The sequence below is a fragment of the Salvelinus alpinus genome, chromosome 3 (assembly GCF_045679555.1).
Source record: "Salvelinus alpinus chromosome 3, SLU_Salpinus.1, whole genome shotgun sequence".
Classification (NCBI taxonomy): domain Eukaryota; kingdom Metazoa; phylum Chordata; class Actinopteri; order Salmoniformes; family Salmonidae; genus Salvelinus; species Salvelinus alpinus.
The window spans coordinates 14,426,296-14,444,563 of record NC_092088.1 but is presented as its reverse complement, the minus strand read 5'-3'; the positions used below and the strand labels follow the sequence as shown (position 1 = coordinate 14,444,563).

The window sequence follows — 18,268 nt, the reverse complement described above, 5'->3', positions numbered from 1 at the left end:
GTAGCTGAGATTGTGGCAGGTGAATTCAAACCCAGTCAGTCACAATGGCGCACCCCCCCCCCCCCCCACACAGGCTTTCACCGTGTAAACAGCATGAGCACAACTGACAAAGACCCAGGGCAACACATTCGTATTTCCATTGTTTGTTGTATTGTTCTTACAGTGGGATTAACAGGCAAGGCGACACAGATAATATACACACTTCCAGTACTGTTTGGAGGTAACTTTTTAAACAGGCCAGCATCAAGCCCAACTAACAGGAAAATAGTACTCACTATGAACAGCTGCATTAGAACAGTACTGATGGTAAGGCCTTGGTAGGGTGTGTGTGGGGAAAGTTTCTCATTGCTCTTCAGTTTGAAGAGAAGAGTCTTGTGGTTCGTATCTGAAGGACTACAACCAACATCAAGAGACAGGACTACAATCATGGTTTCCAGCAGCTTTCTGATCAGGTCTAAGACCAGTGTGGTAGAGGTTGTTCAATGAACCAGTGTTAGATGATGAATAACCTTGCCTGAGAAGACTTGCTCTCTGTACTAACCACTAGGCTTTACAATAGGGAGCTAATAGTCTTTACATGTTAAAGGGCAATTCCACCACTTTTCAACCTCCTATCCATCATCAAAACAATGTATACATATGTGAAAACAGTGTTTCTAGGATCTGTGGTTTAAAAGAATGTCCTAAAAAAACTGACATCACAGGGTAAGATTAAAACCTACAACGAGTTTCTGGCCCAAGGCAGGGTTTGTTCCTGCTCCCCACGTCACTGCAAATCTCAGTGTTTAAAAATCACTTTTGATGTTATCAGGTAGAACTTTTTAAACTTCACATTTCTTTTCTACAAAATGTAGAAATGCACCGTTTTCACAAAACGTTGACACGTATTGTGTTGGAGAAAATGAAAATTAGGTTGAAAAGTGGAGGAGTTGCCCTTTAAATACCTAGTCGGTAACACCAGCAGAGGTCTTCAAATATATCCATCATTCCTTCACCCCTTCTCGATGTAATCACTGATCGGACATTTTATTTTTTACATTTAACCTTTATTTAACTAGGTAAGTCCGTTAAGAACAAATTCGTATTTACAATGATGGCCTACCCCGGGCCAAACCTGGACGACACTGGGCCAATTGTGCGCCGCCCTATGAGATTCCCAATCACGGCCAGATGTGATACAGCCTGGATTCAAACCAGGGACTGTAGTGACGCCTCTTGCCTTACACCACTGCGCCACTCGGGAGAGCTTGACTAGATAGGTGTAAACAGATCTCCACTGCATTGTTTCCATCGCTCCAGTCATGTCAGATCAGTGACTACTTCACAGGGAGGGAGGAGGCATGTGAAAAGTATTACAACAGGGCCCCAGTCTCCCTCTGCTTACTAAATACTCTTAACATGTCTCTCTCTCTCTCTTTCTTCCCGGCTACTAGACTCAGCATTCAATAATATAACAAAAGATACATTTCTAAAAACAGTTCCCAATACAATAACACATGAACCCCTTGGAAATAGCTTTTCAGATCTATGGGGGGTGAGAGGGGAGGTACCCCAAAGGGACTGGGCTCTGTCACCGGGTGGGCGGGGCAGCAGGGGCAGTTGTGTGTAGACAGAGGGATGTTTCTCGGAGGTCATTTTGTCCATGGTTTAACGACATCTCAGTCCTTCCTCCAATATCCCAGAACCGCTTAAAAAATAATAATAATAAAATAAATCAGGAAGTGAACAGGGGGATAGGCTGTTGATATTTGTGGGAGGGGTTTGACTACTGGCACCCTATTCCCTGAGGATCTGGAGGGAGGGAAGAGGGTGCCATTTTGGAATAAACCAAATAGACAGGGACGTGTTCAGTAGACACTTGAAGAGGAGCCGCCTCTGATATGGTCCCAGTTGCTGTAGAGAGCGTAGGCACCGGACAAGGCTAACCCCGCCAGACCACCACGCGCCACTCCCTTCAGCCCTCCTGAAACACAACACACACACACAATAAGATGAGTGAGACAGACCATGGTGTTTACACAGCTCCTTGACTAATCACAGACAGGGCACACACACACACCTACCTGTGGATTTGAAGAGCATGCCTGTGAGAGTCCCAGCAGCCACAGTGTTGATATCATCCTCTGCTCCTCTAGCCTTCTCTATGGCAACGCCAAATACACTGTACAACAATGCTGCACACACACACACACACACACACACACACACACACACACACACACACACACTGGTTAATACAACAATACTAAGGACAGAAGACCCTGACACCTGGTTAGCATGGTGATGAAGAAGAGATGAGGAGAGAGGAAGATGTGAGTACTCACCAACAGAGCCCAGTGTGTTGGCCCACGATGCACCTTGTCTGGTCACCATGTTGAGAATCCTGCGGTCAAGGTCAGAGGTCAGATAAGCGAGCCAATCAGAGAGCAGTATATAGAGCGCCATACAATATAGCATTTCTATTAGCATGACTAAGACCCGCCTCCAACGTGATAACACTAAAGCCACATACTACTGGAAGAACATAGTGGTGCTTACTGGACGTTGCGAGGTTTAGTCCAGCCCATTTCTCTTGTATCCTTCAACCCCATCCTCAGACCATTCACTGTCCCAAACGCAGCTCCTAGAGATGGAGAGAATCAGATACAAGCAGAACCAGCAGACAACATAACTTAATCTGGGAGAGGGGGAGTGAAAGGGACAGAGAGAAGAGATGAGAGAGGGAGAGAGAGAAACTGAGGGAGGAAGGAAGGGAGAGAGGGAGTATGCCTCTCACCTGTGATGCAGCAGCCCCCAATGGTGAAGAAGGCCAGTTCAAACCTCCCTCTGGTTTTGCTGGCCCCTGTGGGCAGAATGAACTCATCTGTGTCCTGGAACACACACAGGTTAACATCTGTTATCTTAGTCGACATGTTATTGGGAATGTCACAAATCAATTCTACATTTATTGATTGAGGTCAAATGTATACTACTAACTAACTAGAATATTTTACCTGTACGAGGTAGCGGGGGTCGACATTGAGATAAGGTGACAGAGGGCTCATTCCAGTCACTGTGTAGAAAATTGGACAATTCAACAGTTGTCATGTTCAACATAAACCTTAACCACCTCTGTGATGTCAACTTGTCTAGCTAACGCTAGTTAGCATGCTAGCTAGGTACATGCATAAATTGGCAGGGGCACTTACATGGGACACCGGCGAGTTCTGTGTTGGAGTATTCGCTGCCGCCAAAGAGACTCCCGAAGCCACCTTTCCCTCCCGATCCGGGGGAATTGTTGTCCATGTCTGGGGAAGATCTGGAAACACACCCGGCAAATGCTTCGGATTGGAGATGCTGGTTGCGTGAGCTAGCTAGCTAGCCTAGCAGACCAAACGGTATAATGCAAGCCAAGAGACCGACAGTTCTCGTTGGAAAAGCTATATAGCGATATTTCCTGGTATCTACAACGCAGTAATATGTTTACGTTTCAATGGGTTTGTACACTGTCTTACTGTAAGTAGTCAGGTATTGAACTGATCTGCTTTTTGTAATGGATGGTTGGGTTCGCCTTTTCATCATGCTTCTCTGACCTCCACGCTCTGCCGTAAAGCGACCACACAGGTGATTACGTAAAAAAACGTAAACACAGCATTGAGGTCAATAACTAAACGTAAAACGGGTGAAATAAAGCAATTGTTGCATTTGATACGGGGCTATAAACATATCGAAATATATTTGAGATGACTGAAGTGACAAAAGCCATACATTCAGATGTAAATGAAGCGTAAAGTGTCCGATAATCTTTGCGACAGTTCATGACATCACAGGGTCAGTTAAAGTACTAATATATTGCGCTAGATGGAAGCAAAGTAACATTAAATCGCTCAACGCCAGTTCGTCTGTAACCGAAAGACCAGACCCCAAAGAGTATAATAACTAACTCCTTTCATCTTCCCTTTAATTCCCATTTCATCTGTGACCAGACTATGGAGACCACCAGTACTCTCTTTGATGAGACTTTAATGTGTGTTAGGTCTTTGTTCACTCTAAATCTGTTTTGCTTTGCATAGACACACCCACACACACAAATGTTTTGGCTTGCGCCCTCCTTAGTGTGTGTAGGCCTGGCCTACACACACAGTCCAGCCATCTGTTGCGGGTCAGAGGGATACTGAATACATTTATTGTGATTTAAAAAAAACACCCACAAATAACATCTTATTTAGATGCAGCCACTGTAGCTGCCTTGTGTTATTGTGTATTCAGCCCAGTCCAAGTGGAGCGATGAAGATTGTCATTGTTGCTGTGTGTGTGTGTGTGTGTGTGTGTGTGTGTGTGTGTGTGTGTGTGTGTGTGTGTGTGTGTGTGTGTGTGTGTGTGTGTGTGTGTGTGTGTGTGTTCAAGCTGCCTGGCACAGTCTGTGAGTAACTGTTGTCTCCGAATGGGAGATATGTGAACCCGCTGGCCTCATACAATACCCTATTCAGTCTCACGCGCACGCATGCACACACGCACACACACATACGGACTGGCCAAGAGGCTAGCTCATCCTCAGCCAATCACCAGGAGGGAGGAGGGGGCACAGCCCAAAAAATGGTGTATGTGAGAAAAATAGCTGTGATGTCATCTTTAATCTTCTTCTTCTTCTCTATCCCACATGCACACTTGTTACTAGATCTCTCTCGATCTTAGCTATCTCCACCCTCTCTTTTTTCTCTCAGCTGAACTAAACCAGTACAGAAAGGGGCCTCAACAGGACCCGTGTGTGTGTGTGCTTGCTGTCACAGAGACAAGAAGTGAACATTGTGGCTCTTTAAACAGGCTCAGTGCAGTGTTTTACAATTTTATTTGATATAGCCTTTATATATCCAGGTTAGTCTCATTGAGATCAAATCTATTTTTCAAGTGAGACCTGGTCCTAACAAGACAGGGGGGGACCATGTTTCAGACAAATATCAGGCATAGACACACCGTTAACAACATTTATACGTTACAATTACAGAAACATTCAAACGTCGTAGATAAAAATCAACCATATGTAACACCGCATGAAGCCCTAATGACAATCACATTCCTCAGTAACATGTGAGTCAAGCAAACTTTTAAACTCCTCCAAGGAAACAAGATTCTGGTGTTTCAAGCTATGGTCTGGTAGTAGGTGCCAGGCACATTGTTTTGTGTCAGGAACTGCAACACTGCTACACTGCTGGATTGTTCACGCTCAACAGTTTCCTATGTGTAGTGTCACCCACCCAAAGGACATCAAGCCAACTTGACAACTGTGGGAAGATTTGGAGTCAACATGGGCCAGTATCCCTGTGGAACGCTTTCCACACCTTGTAGATTCCATGCCCTGACAAATTGAGGCTGTTCTGAGAGCAAAAGTGTGGGGGTGGGGGGTGGGAGGGTGCAACCCAATGTTAGGAAGGGGTTCTTAATGTTTGTATATTCAGTGTAGATCATAGTATACCTATATTTAAGCCTACGTGGAGTCAAAGAAGACCAGCCAACAGCACTATAGAGATCATAGTGATGCATGCTACACAGAATCAAGTGTCTTCAGGGTAGAACTTGAGGTTTGCATGTAAATAACATTACTGTAGTCCAACACAGACAGGAATGTACACCGTATCAGCGCTTTTCTGGCTCCAAAGAAAAACAAACCTTATGAAGGTAATAAAAACCTATTCTCAACGTTTTTTTACTTTTAACACTTTTTCTCCCCAATTTCGGGATATCCAAATGGTAGTTACAGTCTTGTCCCATCGCTGCAACTCCCCTATGGACTCGGGAAAGGCGAAGGTCGAGAACCATGCGTCCTCCGAAACACGACCCTGCCAAGCCGCACTGCTTCTTGACACTGCTCGCTTAAGCCGGAAGCCAGCCGCACCAATGTGTCGGAGGAAACACCGTCCAGCTGGCGACCCAGGTCAGCTTACAGGCGCCCGGTCCTCCACAAGGAGTCGCTAGAGCGTGAAGGGACAAGGAAATCCTGGCCGGCCAAACACTCCCCTAACCCGAACGACGCTGGGCCAATTGTGTGCCGCCTCATGGGTCTCGGCAGGCTGTTACACAGCCTGGGAAGGAACCTGGGTCTGTAGTGACGCCTTAGACCGCCGCGCCACTCGGGAGGCCCAACTTGAGTTTCTTTACCAGCTTCTCAACATGATTAGTGAAGCTCAGCTTCTCATTCACTCAAACTCCTAGATATTTGTACGTTTTGACTTGCTATATGAATTTCCTTTCAAGGTAGCGATGACATGGTTATCCGAGTATTGGAAGCTGTGGGCTAGTATTGTCTGTAGGCTAGATTAGACAGAGAGGAGAGGAGCTTACCACATGGTCTGGCGATGGTCTGAGAGATCCTGGCAGTGGTGTTAAGTACTTAAGAAAAAAATATTTTACTATTTATATTTATGAAAAGTTTTACTTCACTACATTCGTTAAGAATTTTTTTTACATTTTCCCTGACACCCAAGAGTACTCGTTACATTTGGAATGCTTAGCAGGACAGGAAAATGGTCCAATTCACACACTTGTCAAGAGAATATCCCTGGTCATCTCAACTGCCTCGGATCGGGCTGACTAACTCAACACAAATGCATCGTTTGTAAATTATGTCTGAGTGTAGGTGTGCCCCTGGCTATCCAGGTTTGCTTAATATAAGGAATTTTAATCGATTTATACTTTTAATTTTGATACCCAAGTATATTTTAGCAATTACATTTACTTTTGATACTTAAGTATATTTAAAACAAAATACTTAGACTTTTACTCAAGTAGTATTTTACTGGGTTACTTTCACTTGAGTAATTTTCTGTAAAGGAACTTTTTCCACCACTGGATCCTGGACTGAACATCATAAAACTAGACAAAACAGGAACAGCCAAAATCGAGAGCACACACACACACACACACACAGTGTTCTAGATGTTTCTGACAGGTGCATCTGCCTCAAACCCCAAATGGGAGAATGACGCAGTAGGAAAAGGGAGCATATGGGGAAAGGCAAACCTTTATCTTCTCTTCCTTGGCATTTCTTCTTCTCCCTCGCACTCATTCTCAATCTTTCTCTTTTAGCCCACTCTCCTTCCATAGGAATGTCATATTGATGTTCTTGCTCCCACACTCTAGTCTAGCGGGTTGCCAGATCATACTCCTTCTCCCCCAACAGCTGCAGGGGCAGTATCCGGAACACAGGCCCAGAGCCAAGCCTGGGGCTCAATTACCTCAATTACACCCAGAGAGGGTGCAGGAAGGGCAGGGAGAGAACAACCCACTGACAGCCCTGTCAAATAAATATTTTATAGGTCTATATACCGTATGTGTGCTCGGGTGCAGTCTTCGAGAGAAAGAATGTACAGCAGTTAAAATATGACACATGGCTGTAATTAACCGTGGAATGAGAGAGATACTATACGTTAGGGAGAGCCACAGTGTTCCAGTATAGTTCGCTCAGCAGATGTGTTTGCATGTTTGTGTGTGGGTAGGTAGGTAGGTAGGTGTGAGTGAGTGAGGTTAGGTTGCACAATCGATTTGCTTCAGATTGCCCATCATCTTGGAATCTCCTTTTTGAAATCTGTCTAGCTGTTTGAGTGGGAGAGAGCCAGAGAGATGAGGGGGAAGGGGGAACAAGTATGTCTAGCGTACTTTCTTTCTAAAGTATATAAGTGTATTCCAATGGTATCTGCAGTGTGTCTAAGATTAGTACGCAGAAAGGAAGCTCTGAGGAAACTTTAGATGCTACAGAGAAAAAGTGACAAAGTTTGTTAGTTTTTTTAAACTACCAGTTTAATAATATGTTATCGTTTTCCAGTACAAAGAGTTATTTTTTTAACCAGCTTTTAAAAAGTTAAACATTAACAACACTTTTTAATTATCTGATTCACACAGTATATATTTGAAAAGAAACCAAAGCAGAGACAGATATGAGTAAAGAGGTTAAAAGTACAGGACTGGTCAGTTAGTACAAAGAGTAGATTAATATTCAGTACTACAGAGTTAATCCTCCTTTACATACAGAAGTTACAGAAGGTAAGCAACACTGAGATTAACTTGAAAAACAAGAATCTTCCAGAAAATGTGAAGGTTTTCAGTATATCAGGACTTTAAAAACACTCCGGACACTTTGTGAATGGCACATTGGTTGGAGGCAATATTATCTCTTAAACTGAATGAAAAAATATATTCATAGTAAGGCATACTGTTCTTATCTGAAAACATAATTTAATGTTATTTCTCACATAAAAAATATAATATAAAATTGCATTATAAAACAGATGTTACAGATGTTATACATGTACAGTATTGTCCATGTTTTGTCTTGAAGGAGACGGTTTGTGTGGAGTAAACACAACCGCTTGGCAAGAGGCTAGTTAGGGGGTCAAATATGTAACACACACACACACACACACACACACACACACACACACACACACACACACACACACACACACACACACACACACACACACACACACACACACACACACACACACACACACACACACACACACACACACACACACACACACACACACATCTAATAACACAACACTATACGATAGAGTGTGTTCTCAAAGGCAGACACACACACACAAATACATAAACATCACTCCCCAAAATAAAATAAACACACAACATTAATACTGTGTTGAGAAGGTCCTACTGCACGAACGGAAGGAACAGACCCTTTGGCACTTCACTCTAAACCCAGAAGACGTGTGGGTTTATGTTAAACCACAACATTGAGATGGTTTCTGTAAAATACACCACATCTCTTTCACTGTGTTGATAGAAAAGATGGCGTCAGGTTATTCCTCTTTCATGGAGATTAGAAAGCCTTCATAAAAAGGCTGGTCTGTAACAGATCTATTTAAATAACTAAAAGGCACTTTGTTCTCCGCATTTCTATAATACTGTAACGTTGTGGTTGAGACTATACCTGGAGAGCTTAGATCTTACACATTAGATAGGCTCAGCTCACTGTAGAAAGGCAGGCATGGTGCAACAGTCGAGACTCTAGTCTTAGAGAGGACATCGTGTGAAACTGGTGTGACCTGGTAAACCCGATCTAAGTAACGTTTTGTGTGACAGTGACGTTTTGAGAACAGGGACAGTCAGACTAGTGGGGGTGGAGGGTCAGTGTGCTCGACAAGTATAATTATGATCATACATATGACTGTTATTATATGGATTATTGAATTATTATAATATTATAGCTCCACATTGACTCAGTGCAGGGCAAGGAATAGAGCCAGGTTATCTGACCAGTGCAGATTGGGGAGATTTGGTTAAAGGGGGTTGTGGTTGGGTGGTTTGGCTGTGGGGTTTCCTATAAAAGTGGCACATGGCTTGATAGTGTAGTGTTTGGGTGGGTGTGGCTGGTGACTGGGTCCTGATTGGGTCCTGAAGGGTCGTTACCATGGCCGCTGGTCTCTGGTTGGTTAGGCAGAGGTGACTCTGGGGGAGGGGCGTGGCTGCTGTCCAGAGCATGGCAACGAGCGAGGCACGGGCGGAGACGGGTGGGTCATCAGTGGGCAGAGGTCAGGGGTTAGTTGCCGTGGCAGCTGGGGGGGGGGGGGGGGGGTTAGGAGACAGACGGACATACACACAGAAATGAGAACATAAAAAAGACACACAGAAAAAGATAGAAAGAGATTAGTGTCAGCTAGTGGTGTCAAGATGACCACATGAAAGATCTACTCCAGTCACACAAACACACACACACACAACACCTTCATAAACACTACATTGACAGTTACAAGTCAGTAGCCGCAGGTTGACATAAGGTCTGGCATCTGCATTAAGTGAGTGACACGATGTGAGATGCCAACCAGTGACTGCTGACATAGGCACTTATAAATGCTTATGTACTGCTAATGAAGGCATTGTAAAAGAGCCTTTGTAGAAGGTTTGAACACTGTTACAGTGAGGCTAGCTGCATTACAGACTGAGAAACCATGGAGAGAGCAGAGGGTATGGTTTCTTGTGAGTGTCAATGACGTCTAAAGCTGCTCTGACTAACCCAGTGTGTTTCTCAACCCAGTCGACTTGTGTGGACCACAAGTTGTCTCACATAATCTAGTCCTAATCATCAATGCCTTGATGGACCAAATCAGACATGTGAAATGACCACTAGGTCCTAGAGGTTGGGTTCAGCAGTGGTTAGCAGTAGTCACGGTGTAACGTTATGGTGTCTTCACAGAAAAGACCAAATGCAATGATGACCAATTAATTGATTAAAAATGATCTGGTGATGATTTCCAGACTGCTGTTAAGCATTAGAGAAGAAACGAGGCCTGCAGTTAACAGAGAGCCATGACATGTTAAGAGATGTGGTTTTTAGAAGGAATTAAGAACAGATATTTTAACAGATATTTTCAAATTATAATAATTTACATTGGTTTTCAGATTATTATTATTTATTTATTTTAAATCTCAATCTTTGGTTCTCTATGCACACCAGTTAAACTATAGCTGACACACAGCAAGGCAAGTCCTACTGTTACCAAAGTGACACCAAGAAAACACCAACATCACTTTAACACACAAAGTCATACCGAAACAACCCTTGAACCGCTTGCTTCATAAATATGAATTAGAGCTTCAAGTCTAAACTCTAAAGAAAACATCCATTTATTTTTGGAAAGCACATGAGCAAAAATGACAATTATCTAAAAAGAACAGGCTACGCATAATGAGATGACAACGGAATGTCAATCTAAATTCTCTCTCGTGTAAACCCATCCCCACCCCGAAGGTCCAGTAATGCTTACTTTACACACACACACTACGGAAATCTCCTAATAGAGATTTCAGTAGTCTTTTAGAAGTATAGGGTCATATACTACACAGTATATAGGATCATATGGAGTATGGCTATGAGGTGGCTGTTTCAGCTTCAAGTACTGTATGTCTCTGATCCATGAGATCCACAAAACAATCATTATAAAACCACATCAATAAATAAAAGAGTAGATTAAAAGGTAGAGTTTACTTTGACAAAATCAAATGAAAGGAATGGTGTAATGTAAGACAATATAAAAAAGATGACTACTTGTCTCTAAGGTTGAACAGTAGTGAAATAACCAGGAAAGAGAGAGAAAGAGAGAGAGAAGAAAGCAAGGGACACACCTTCTCATTCAAGGGTTTTTCTTTATTTGTACTATTTTCTACATTGTATAATAATAGTGAAGACATCAAAACTATGAAATAACACATATAGAATCATGTAGTAACCAAAAAAGTGTTCTTGAAATTTTCCAGATTGACTGACCTTCATGTCTTAAAGTCATGATGGACTGTCATTTCTCTTTGCTGATATGGACTTGGTCTTGGTCTTGCTCAAACGCATTAAGAAGGAAAGAAATTCCACAAATGTACTTTTAACAAGGCACACCTGTTAATTTAAATGCATTCCAGGTGACTACCTCATGAAGCTGGTTGAGAGAATGCCAAGAGTATGCAAAGCTGTCATCAAGGCAAATGGTGGCTACTTTGAAGAATCTCAAATATAACATATATTTTAATTTGTTTAACACTTTTTTGGTTACTACATGATTCCATATTTGTTATTTCATAGTTTTGATGTCTTCACTATTATTATACAATGTAGAAAATAGTACAAATAAAGAAAAACCCTTGAATGAGTAGGTGTGTCCAAACCTTTGACTAGTACTGTATGTATGTATGAATATACAGTTGAAGTTGTAAGTTTACATACACTTGGGTTGGAGTCATTAAAACTCGTTTTTCAACCACTCCACAAATTTCTTGTTAACAAACTATAGTTTTGGCAAGTCGGTTAGGACATCTACTTTGTGCATGAAACAAGTAATTTTTCCAACAATTGTTTACAGACAGATTATTTCACTTATAACTCACTGTATCACAATTCCAGTGGGTCAGAAGTTTACATACACTAAGTTGACTGTGCATTTAAACAGCTTGGAAAATTCCAGAAAAGTATGTCATTGCTTTAGAAGCTTCTGATAGGCTACTTGACATCATCTGAGTCAATTGGGAGGTGTACCTGTGGATTTATTTCAAGGCCTACCTTCAAACTCAGTGCCTATTTGCTTGGGAAAATCAAAAGAAATCAGGCAAGACCTCAGAATTTTTTTTTGTAGACCTCCACATGTCTGATTCATCCTTGGGAGCAATTTCCAAACGCCTGAAGGTACCACGCTCATCTGTACAAACAATAGTAGGAAGGAGGAAGGAGACGCGTTCTGTCTCCTAGAGATGAACGTACCTTGGTGCGAAAAGTGCAAATCAATCACAGAACAACAGCAAAGGACCTTGTGAAGATGCTGGAGGAAACAGGTACCAAAGTATTTATATCCACAGTAAAACGAGTCCTATATCGACATAACCTGAAAGGCCGCTCAGCAAGGAAGAAGCCACTGCTCCAAAACCACCATAAAAAAGCCAGACTACGGTTTGCAACTGCACATGGGGACAAAGATCGTACTTTTTGGAGAAATGTCCTCTGGTCTGATGAAACAAAAATAGAACTGTTTGGCCATAATGACCGGCTTGCAAGCCGAAGAACACCATCCCAACCGTGAAGCACAGGGGTGGCAACATCATGATGTGGGGGTGCTTTGCTGCAGAAGGGACTGGTGCACTTCACAAAATAGATGACTTCATGTGGAAGAAAAATTATGTGGATATATTGAAGCAACATCTCAAGACATCAGTCAGGAAGTTAAAGCTTGGTCGCAAATGGATCTTCCAAATGGACAATGACCCCAAGCATACTTCCAAAGTTGTGGCAAAATGGCTTAAGGACAACAAATTCAAGGTATTGGAGTGGCCATCATAAAGCCCTGACCTCAATCCTATAGAAAATCTGTGGGCAGAACAAAAAAAGCGTGTGCGAGCAAGGAGGCCTAAAAACCTGACTCAGTTACACCAGCTCTGTCAGGAGGAATGGGCCAAAATTCACCCAACTTATTGTGGGAAGCTTGTGGAAGGCTACCCGAAACGTTTGACCCAAGTTAAACAATTTAAAGGCAATGTTACTAAATACTAATTGAGTGTATGTAAACTGGGAATGTGATGAAAGAAATAAAAGCTGAAATAAATAATTCTCTCTACTATTATTCTGACATTTCACATTCTTAAAATAAAGTGGTGATCCTGACCTAAGACAGGGAATTGTTACTAGGATTAAATGTCAGGAATTGTGAAAAACTGAGTTTAAATGTATTTGGCTAAGGTGTATGTAAACCTCCGACTTAAACTGTATATACAGTATATTTGTATAGATATGTGTATATATATATATATATATGAGAGAGGAAGGAAAGGAGAGGAGAGAGAGGAGAGGGGAGAGAGAGGAGAGGGGAGAGAGAGGAGAGGGGAGAGGAGAGGGGAGAGAGGAGAGGGGAGAGAGGAGAGGGGAGAGGGGAGAGGAGAGACAGTGAGAAAGAGAGTGAGAAACATAATATGTGAAGAGAGCTCTCAGAACTCTAAAGAGAGTCACAAGGTCACAGTCAGATGGAGGAACGGTCCATTCTAAAAGCAGGGGACAACAGACTGTTGTTAGACATTTACACACAGCCCACTGTTTGACTTTCCCCTCACATTCTGGTCTCATTCCTCTCTTAGCAGGCGGCACACATTGGTCAACTGACGGACACACACACACACTGTCGCGCAAACACAATGAAAACCACTCACGAATGCGTATTCCCACTCACACAGTCTGGTGATCTAACTGACCTCTGTCGGTGTTCACTACTCTTTGGTAAGGATGGGCTCTCATATTGTGGCGTTGCACCTGAGCCGTCATCGCTCCTGCTCACCACGCAACCACATCACCAAAACACAGGAGGTTAACAGTGACATCATCAAACAGTGACATCATCAAACAGTGACAGAATCATTAAGAAGACAGACAAGAGGCCCATTTCAGATAAGCCTGTCCAGTGTGTGTGTGTGTGTGTGTGTGCATGTGTGTGTGAGAGAGGTCCATGTGTAGGAGAGAGTTCATCTCTCAGCCTTTGGTTTGGAAAGCCATACCTGGAGACAGAGAGAGAAATAGAACCAGGTCACAACACAACAACACAACCCTCATGCCCAAATCAACTTGATCTGTGTGTGTGTGTGTGTGTGTGTGTGTGTGTGTGTGTGTGTGTGTGTGTGTGAGCTGAACAGAGAGAAACCAAACTGGGAACACCTAAGTGAGGAACTTCATGTTCTCATCACAGTGGAAGACTCACACAACAGAGCTCAGATCAAACTACTAAGAGCTACAGCAGAGGTCAAGAAACTACTCGTACCAGCTGTGAGTACCAGGAGTTTCATGCTATAATTGTCTGTATCAGTGTATCAGTGTATCTGTGTTTACCTAGTACACCAGTAGTGTCCATGGGGTATTCTAGTATAGATGGAGTTAGGGTGTAGGGGGAATATTCGTAGGGAGTGTAGAAGAACCCTCCTGATTCAGGTGATTGCTGCATCAGTGCTGCGTGCTGATTGGCTCCTTGCATGAGGGCCTGCTGACTCTGGATCTGACGAATCAGGTGAGGCATGAGGTTGGGCTGTTGACCAGGGGCGGGGCTTCGCATAGCCTGCTGCATGACAGGGGAGGGGCTGGAGATGAGCCGAGGCTGCTGAGAGGAGGCTAGGGAAAAGGCCATAGTGGCTACACACATCATGCACACACAGACACACCCACAGACACACCCACACAGACACACACCCACAGACACACCCACACAGACACACCCACAGATATCCACACAGACACACACCCACACACATAGAGAGAGAGAGAGAGACCGAGAGAAAGAACAAATAGACAATCCATTACTAGATGGAAAAGAAAACACCTCCCTCAAAAAGTCAGTTTCAGGACAGGCGCTTCCTGAAGATGTCATCACACATCATGCACCCACACACACACCCACAGACACAGCCAAACCCACAGACACACCCACAGCCACCCACACAGACACACCCACACAGACACACCCACAGACACATAGAGAGAGAGAGACCGCTTCCTGATGATGTCATCCTTACGTTGCTTGATGTTGGCGTCTCTGTAGGTTCCGTTGAGAATGGCGAGCTCCATTAGCTGCATCTTTTTTAGACTGTCCTCTCCATCAGCCTACACACACACACACACACACACACACACACACACACACACACACACACACACACACACACACACACACACACACACACACACACACACACACACACACACACACACACACACACACACAGTTGGTTGAAGTTTGGATTATGCTACGCTCTGGCCAACAGATTGTGAGGGATGTACAGCTAGGTCAGGTTAAACTAACAGATACACTTGAAGTCGGAAGTTTACATACACCTTAGCCAAATACATTTAAACTCCGTTTTTCACAATTGCTGACATTTAATCCTAGTAAAAATTCCCTGTCTTAGGTCAGTTAGGATCACCACTATTTTAATAATGTTCAATGTCAGAATAATAGTAGAGAGAAGGATTTATTTCAGCTTTTATTTCTTTCATCACAATCCCAGTGGGTCAGAAGTTTACGTACATTCAATTAGTATTTAGTACCATTGTCTTTAAATGGTTTAACTTGGGTCAAACGTTTCGGGGCGCCTTCCACAAACTTCCCACATAAATTGGGTGAATTTTGGCCCATTCCTCCTGACAGAGCTGGTGTAACTGAGTCAGGTTTGTAGGCCTCCTCGCTCACACACACTTTTTCAGTTCTGCCCACAAATTTTTGATGGAATTGAGGTCAGGGCTTTGTGATGGCCACTCCAATACCTTGACTTTGTTGTCACAACTTTGGAAGTATGCTTGGGGTCATTGTCCATTTGGAAGACCCATTTGCGACCAAGCTTTCACTTCCTGACTGATGTCTTGAGATGTTGCTTCAATATATCCACATAATTTTCCTGCCTCATGATGCCATCTATTTTGTGAAGTGCGCCAGTCCCTCCTGCAGCAAAGCACCCCCACAGCATGATGCTGCCACCCCCGTGCTTCACAGTTGGGATGGTGTTCTCGGCTTGCAAGCCTCCCCTTTTTCCTCCAAACATAACGATGGTCATTATGGCCAAACAGTTCTATTTTTGTTTCATCAGACCAGAGGACATTTCTCCAAAAAGTACGATCTTTGTCCCCATGTGCAGTTGCAAACCGTAGTCTGGCTTTTTTATGGCGGTTTTGGAGCAGTGGCATCTTCCTTGCTGAGCGGCCTTTCGTTTTACTGTGGATATACAGTGGGGAGAACAAGTATTTGATACACTGCCGATTTTGCCGATTTTCCTACTTACAAAGCATGTAGAGGTCTGTCATTTTTATCATAGGTACACTTCAACTGTGAGAGACGGAATCTAAAACAAAAATCCCGAAAATCACATTGTATGATTTTTAAGTAATTAATTAGCATTTTTTTGCATGACATAAGTATTTGATACATCAGAAAAGCAGAACTTAATATTTGGTACAGAATCCTTTGTTTGCAATTACAGAGATCATACGTTTCCTGTAGTTCTTGACCAGGTTTGCACACACTGCAGCAGGGATTTAGGCCCTTTCCTCCATACAGACCTTCTCCAGATCCTTCAGGTTTCGGGGCTGTCGCTGGGCAATACGGACTTTCAGCTCCCTCCAAAGATTTTCTATTGGGTTCAGGTCTGGAGACTGGCTAGGCCACTCCAGGACCTTGAGATACTTCTTACGGAGCCACTCCTTAGTTGCCCTGGCTGTGTGTTTCGGGTCGTTGTCATGCTGGAAGACCCAGCCACGACCCATCATCAATGCTCTTACTGAGGGAAGGAGGTTGTTGGCTAAGATCTCGCAATAAATGGCCCCATCCATCCTCCCCTCAATACGGTGCAGTCGTCCTGTCCCCTTTGCAGAAAAGCATCCCCAAAGAATGATGTTTCCACCTCCATGCTTCACGGTTGGGATGGTGTTCTTGGGGTTGTACTCATCCTTCTTCTTCCTCCAAACACGGCGAGTGGAGTTTAGACCAAAAAGCTTTATTTTTGAATCATCAGACCACATGACCTTCTCCCATTCCTCCTCTGGATCATCCAGATGGTCATTGGCAAACTTCAGACGGGCCTGGACATGCGCCTGCTTGAGCAGGGGGACCTTGTGTGCGCTGCAGGATTTTAATCCATGACGGCGTAGTGTGTTACTAATGGTTTTCTTTGAGACTGTGGTCCCAGCTCTCTTCAGGTCATTGACCAGGTCCTGCCGTGTAGTTCTGGGCTGATCCCTCACCTTCCTCATGATCATTGATGCCCCACGAGGTGAGATCTTGCATGGAGCCCCAGACCGAGGGTGATTGACCATCATCTTGAACTTCTTCTATTTTCTTCTATTTTCTAATAATTGCGCCAACAGTTGTTGCCTTCTCACCAAGCTGCTTGCCTATTGTCCTGTAGCCCATCCCAGCCTTGTGCAGGTCTACAATTTTATCCCTGATGTCCTTACACAGCTCTCTGGTCTTGGCCATTGTGGAGAGGTTGGAGTCTGTTTGATTGAGTGTGTGGACAGGTGTCTTTTATACAGGTAACGAGTTCAAACAGGTGCAGTTAATACAGGTAATGAGTGGAGAACAGGAGGGCTTCTTAAAGAAAAACTAACAGGTCTGTGAGAGCCGGAATTCTTACTGGTTGGTAGGTGATCAAATACTTATGTCATGCAATAAAATGCAAATGAATTACTTAAAAATCATACAATGTGATTTTCTGGATTTTTGTTTTAGATTCCGTCTCTCACAGTTGAAGTGTACCTATGATAAAAATTACAGACCTCTACATGCTTTGTAAGTAGGAAAACCTGCAAAATCGGCAGTGTATCAAATACTTGTTCTCCCCACTGTAGATACTTTTGTACCGGTTTCCTCCAGCATCTTCCTTTGCTGTTGTTCTGGGAATGATTTGCACTTTTCGCACCAAAGTACGTTCATCTCTAGGAGACAGAACGCGTCTCCTTCCTGAGCCGTATGACGGCTGCGTGGTCCCATGGTGTTTATACTTGCGTACTATTGTTTGTACAGATGAACGTGGTACCTTCAGGCGTTTGGAAATTGCTCCCAAGGATGAAGCAGACTTGGAGGTCTACAGTTTTGTTTCTGAGGTCTTGGCTGAATTCTTTAGATTTTTCCATGATGTCAAGCAAAGAAGCACTGAGTTTGAAGATAGGCCTTGAAATACATCCACAGGGACACCTCCAATTGACTTAAATTACGTAAATTAGCCTATCAGAAGCTTCTAAAGCCATTACATCATTTTCTGGAATTTTCCAAGC

General features: G+C 43.4%; 2 protein-coding genes across 6 annotated transcripts in view; both read right to left on the bottom strand.

Moving 5' to 3' along the window:
- Window positions 1-127: 127 nt before the first annotated feature.
- LOC139570058 (mitochondrial import inner membrane translocase subunit Tim23) lies at window positions 128-3,588 on the bottom strand. Its single transcript, XM_071391540.1, has 7 exons — window positions 3,189-3,588; window positions 2,994-3,052; window positions 2,777-2,870; window positions 2,539-2,623; window positions 2,325-2,383; window positions 2,064-2,174; window positions 128-1,963 (listed from the first exon to the last, which is right to left on the bottom strand). The coding sequence occupies exons 1-7, from the start codon at window positions 3,283-3,285 to the stop codon at window positions 1,848-1,850; spliced, it is 621 nt and encodes a 206-aa protein (XP_071247641.1). The 5' UTR covers window positions 3,286-3,588; the 3' UTR covers window positions 128-1,847.
- A 4,159-nt stretch (window positions 3,589-7,747) lies between these two features.
- Window positions 7,748-18,268, bottom strand: part of LOC139570057 (protein quaking-B-like) — a 45,805-nt gene continuing 35,284 nt past the window's right edge. The window contains exons 5-8 of one of the 5 annotated variants that reach the window (XR_011674009.1): window positions 15,019-15,106; window positions 14,342-14,638; window positions 13,692-14,013; window positions 7,748-9,551 (exon numbers count right to left, since the gene is read on the bottom strand). Coding sequence is in view for 3 of the 5 variants with exons in the window: in XM_071391536.1 (XP_071247637.1) it covers window positions 9,536-9,551; window positions 13,692-13,788; window positions 14,342-14,638; window positions 15,019-15,106 (498 nt within the window). In the remaining 2 variants the exon portion in view is untranslated. Of the gene's footprint in view, window positions 9,552-10,602; window positions 14,014-14,341; window positions 14,639-15,018; window positions 15,107-18,268 lie in introns of those variants that run through there. The other 4 variants (XR_011674008.1, XM_071391536.1, XM_071391537.1 and 1 more) reach the window with 4 other exon arrangements.

Excerpts from the sequence above, each read along its gene's own strand:
- LOC139570058 (XM_071391540.1), bottom strand. The coding sequence starts at position 3,285 with ATGGACAACAATTCCCCCGGATCGGGAGGGAAAGGTGGCTTCGGGAGT. Across the intron at positions 3,053-3,188 it reads AGAACTCGCCGGTGTCCCAT|TGACTGGAATGAGCCCTCTG; the intron begins GTAAGTGCCCCT and ends TTTTCTACACAG. Across the intron at positions 2,871-2,993 it reads ACCCCCGCTACCTCGTACAG|GACACAGATGAGTTCATTCT; the intron begins GTAAAATATTCT and ends TGTGTGTTCCAG.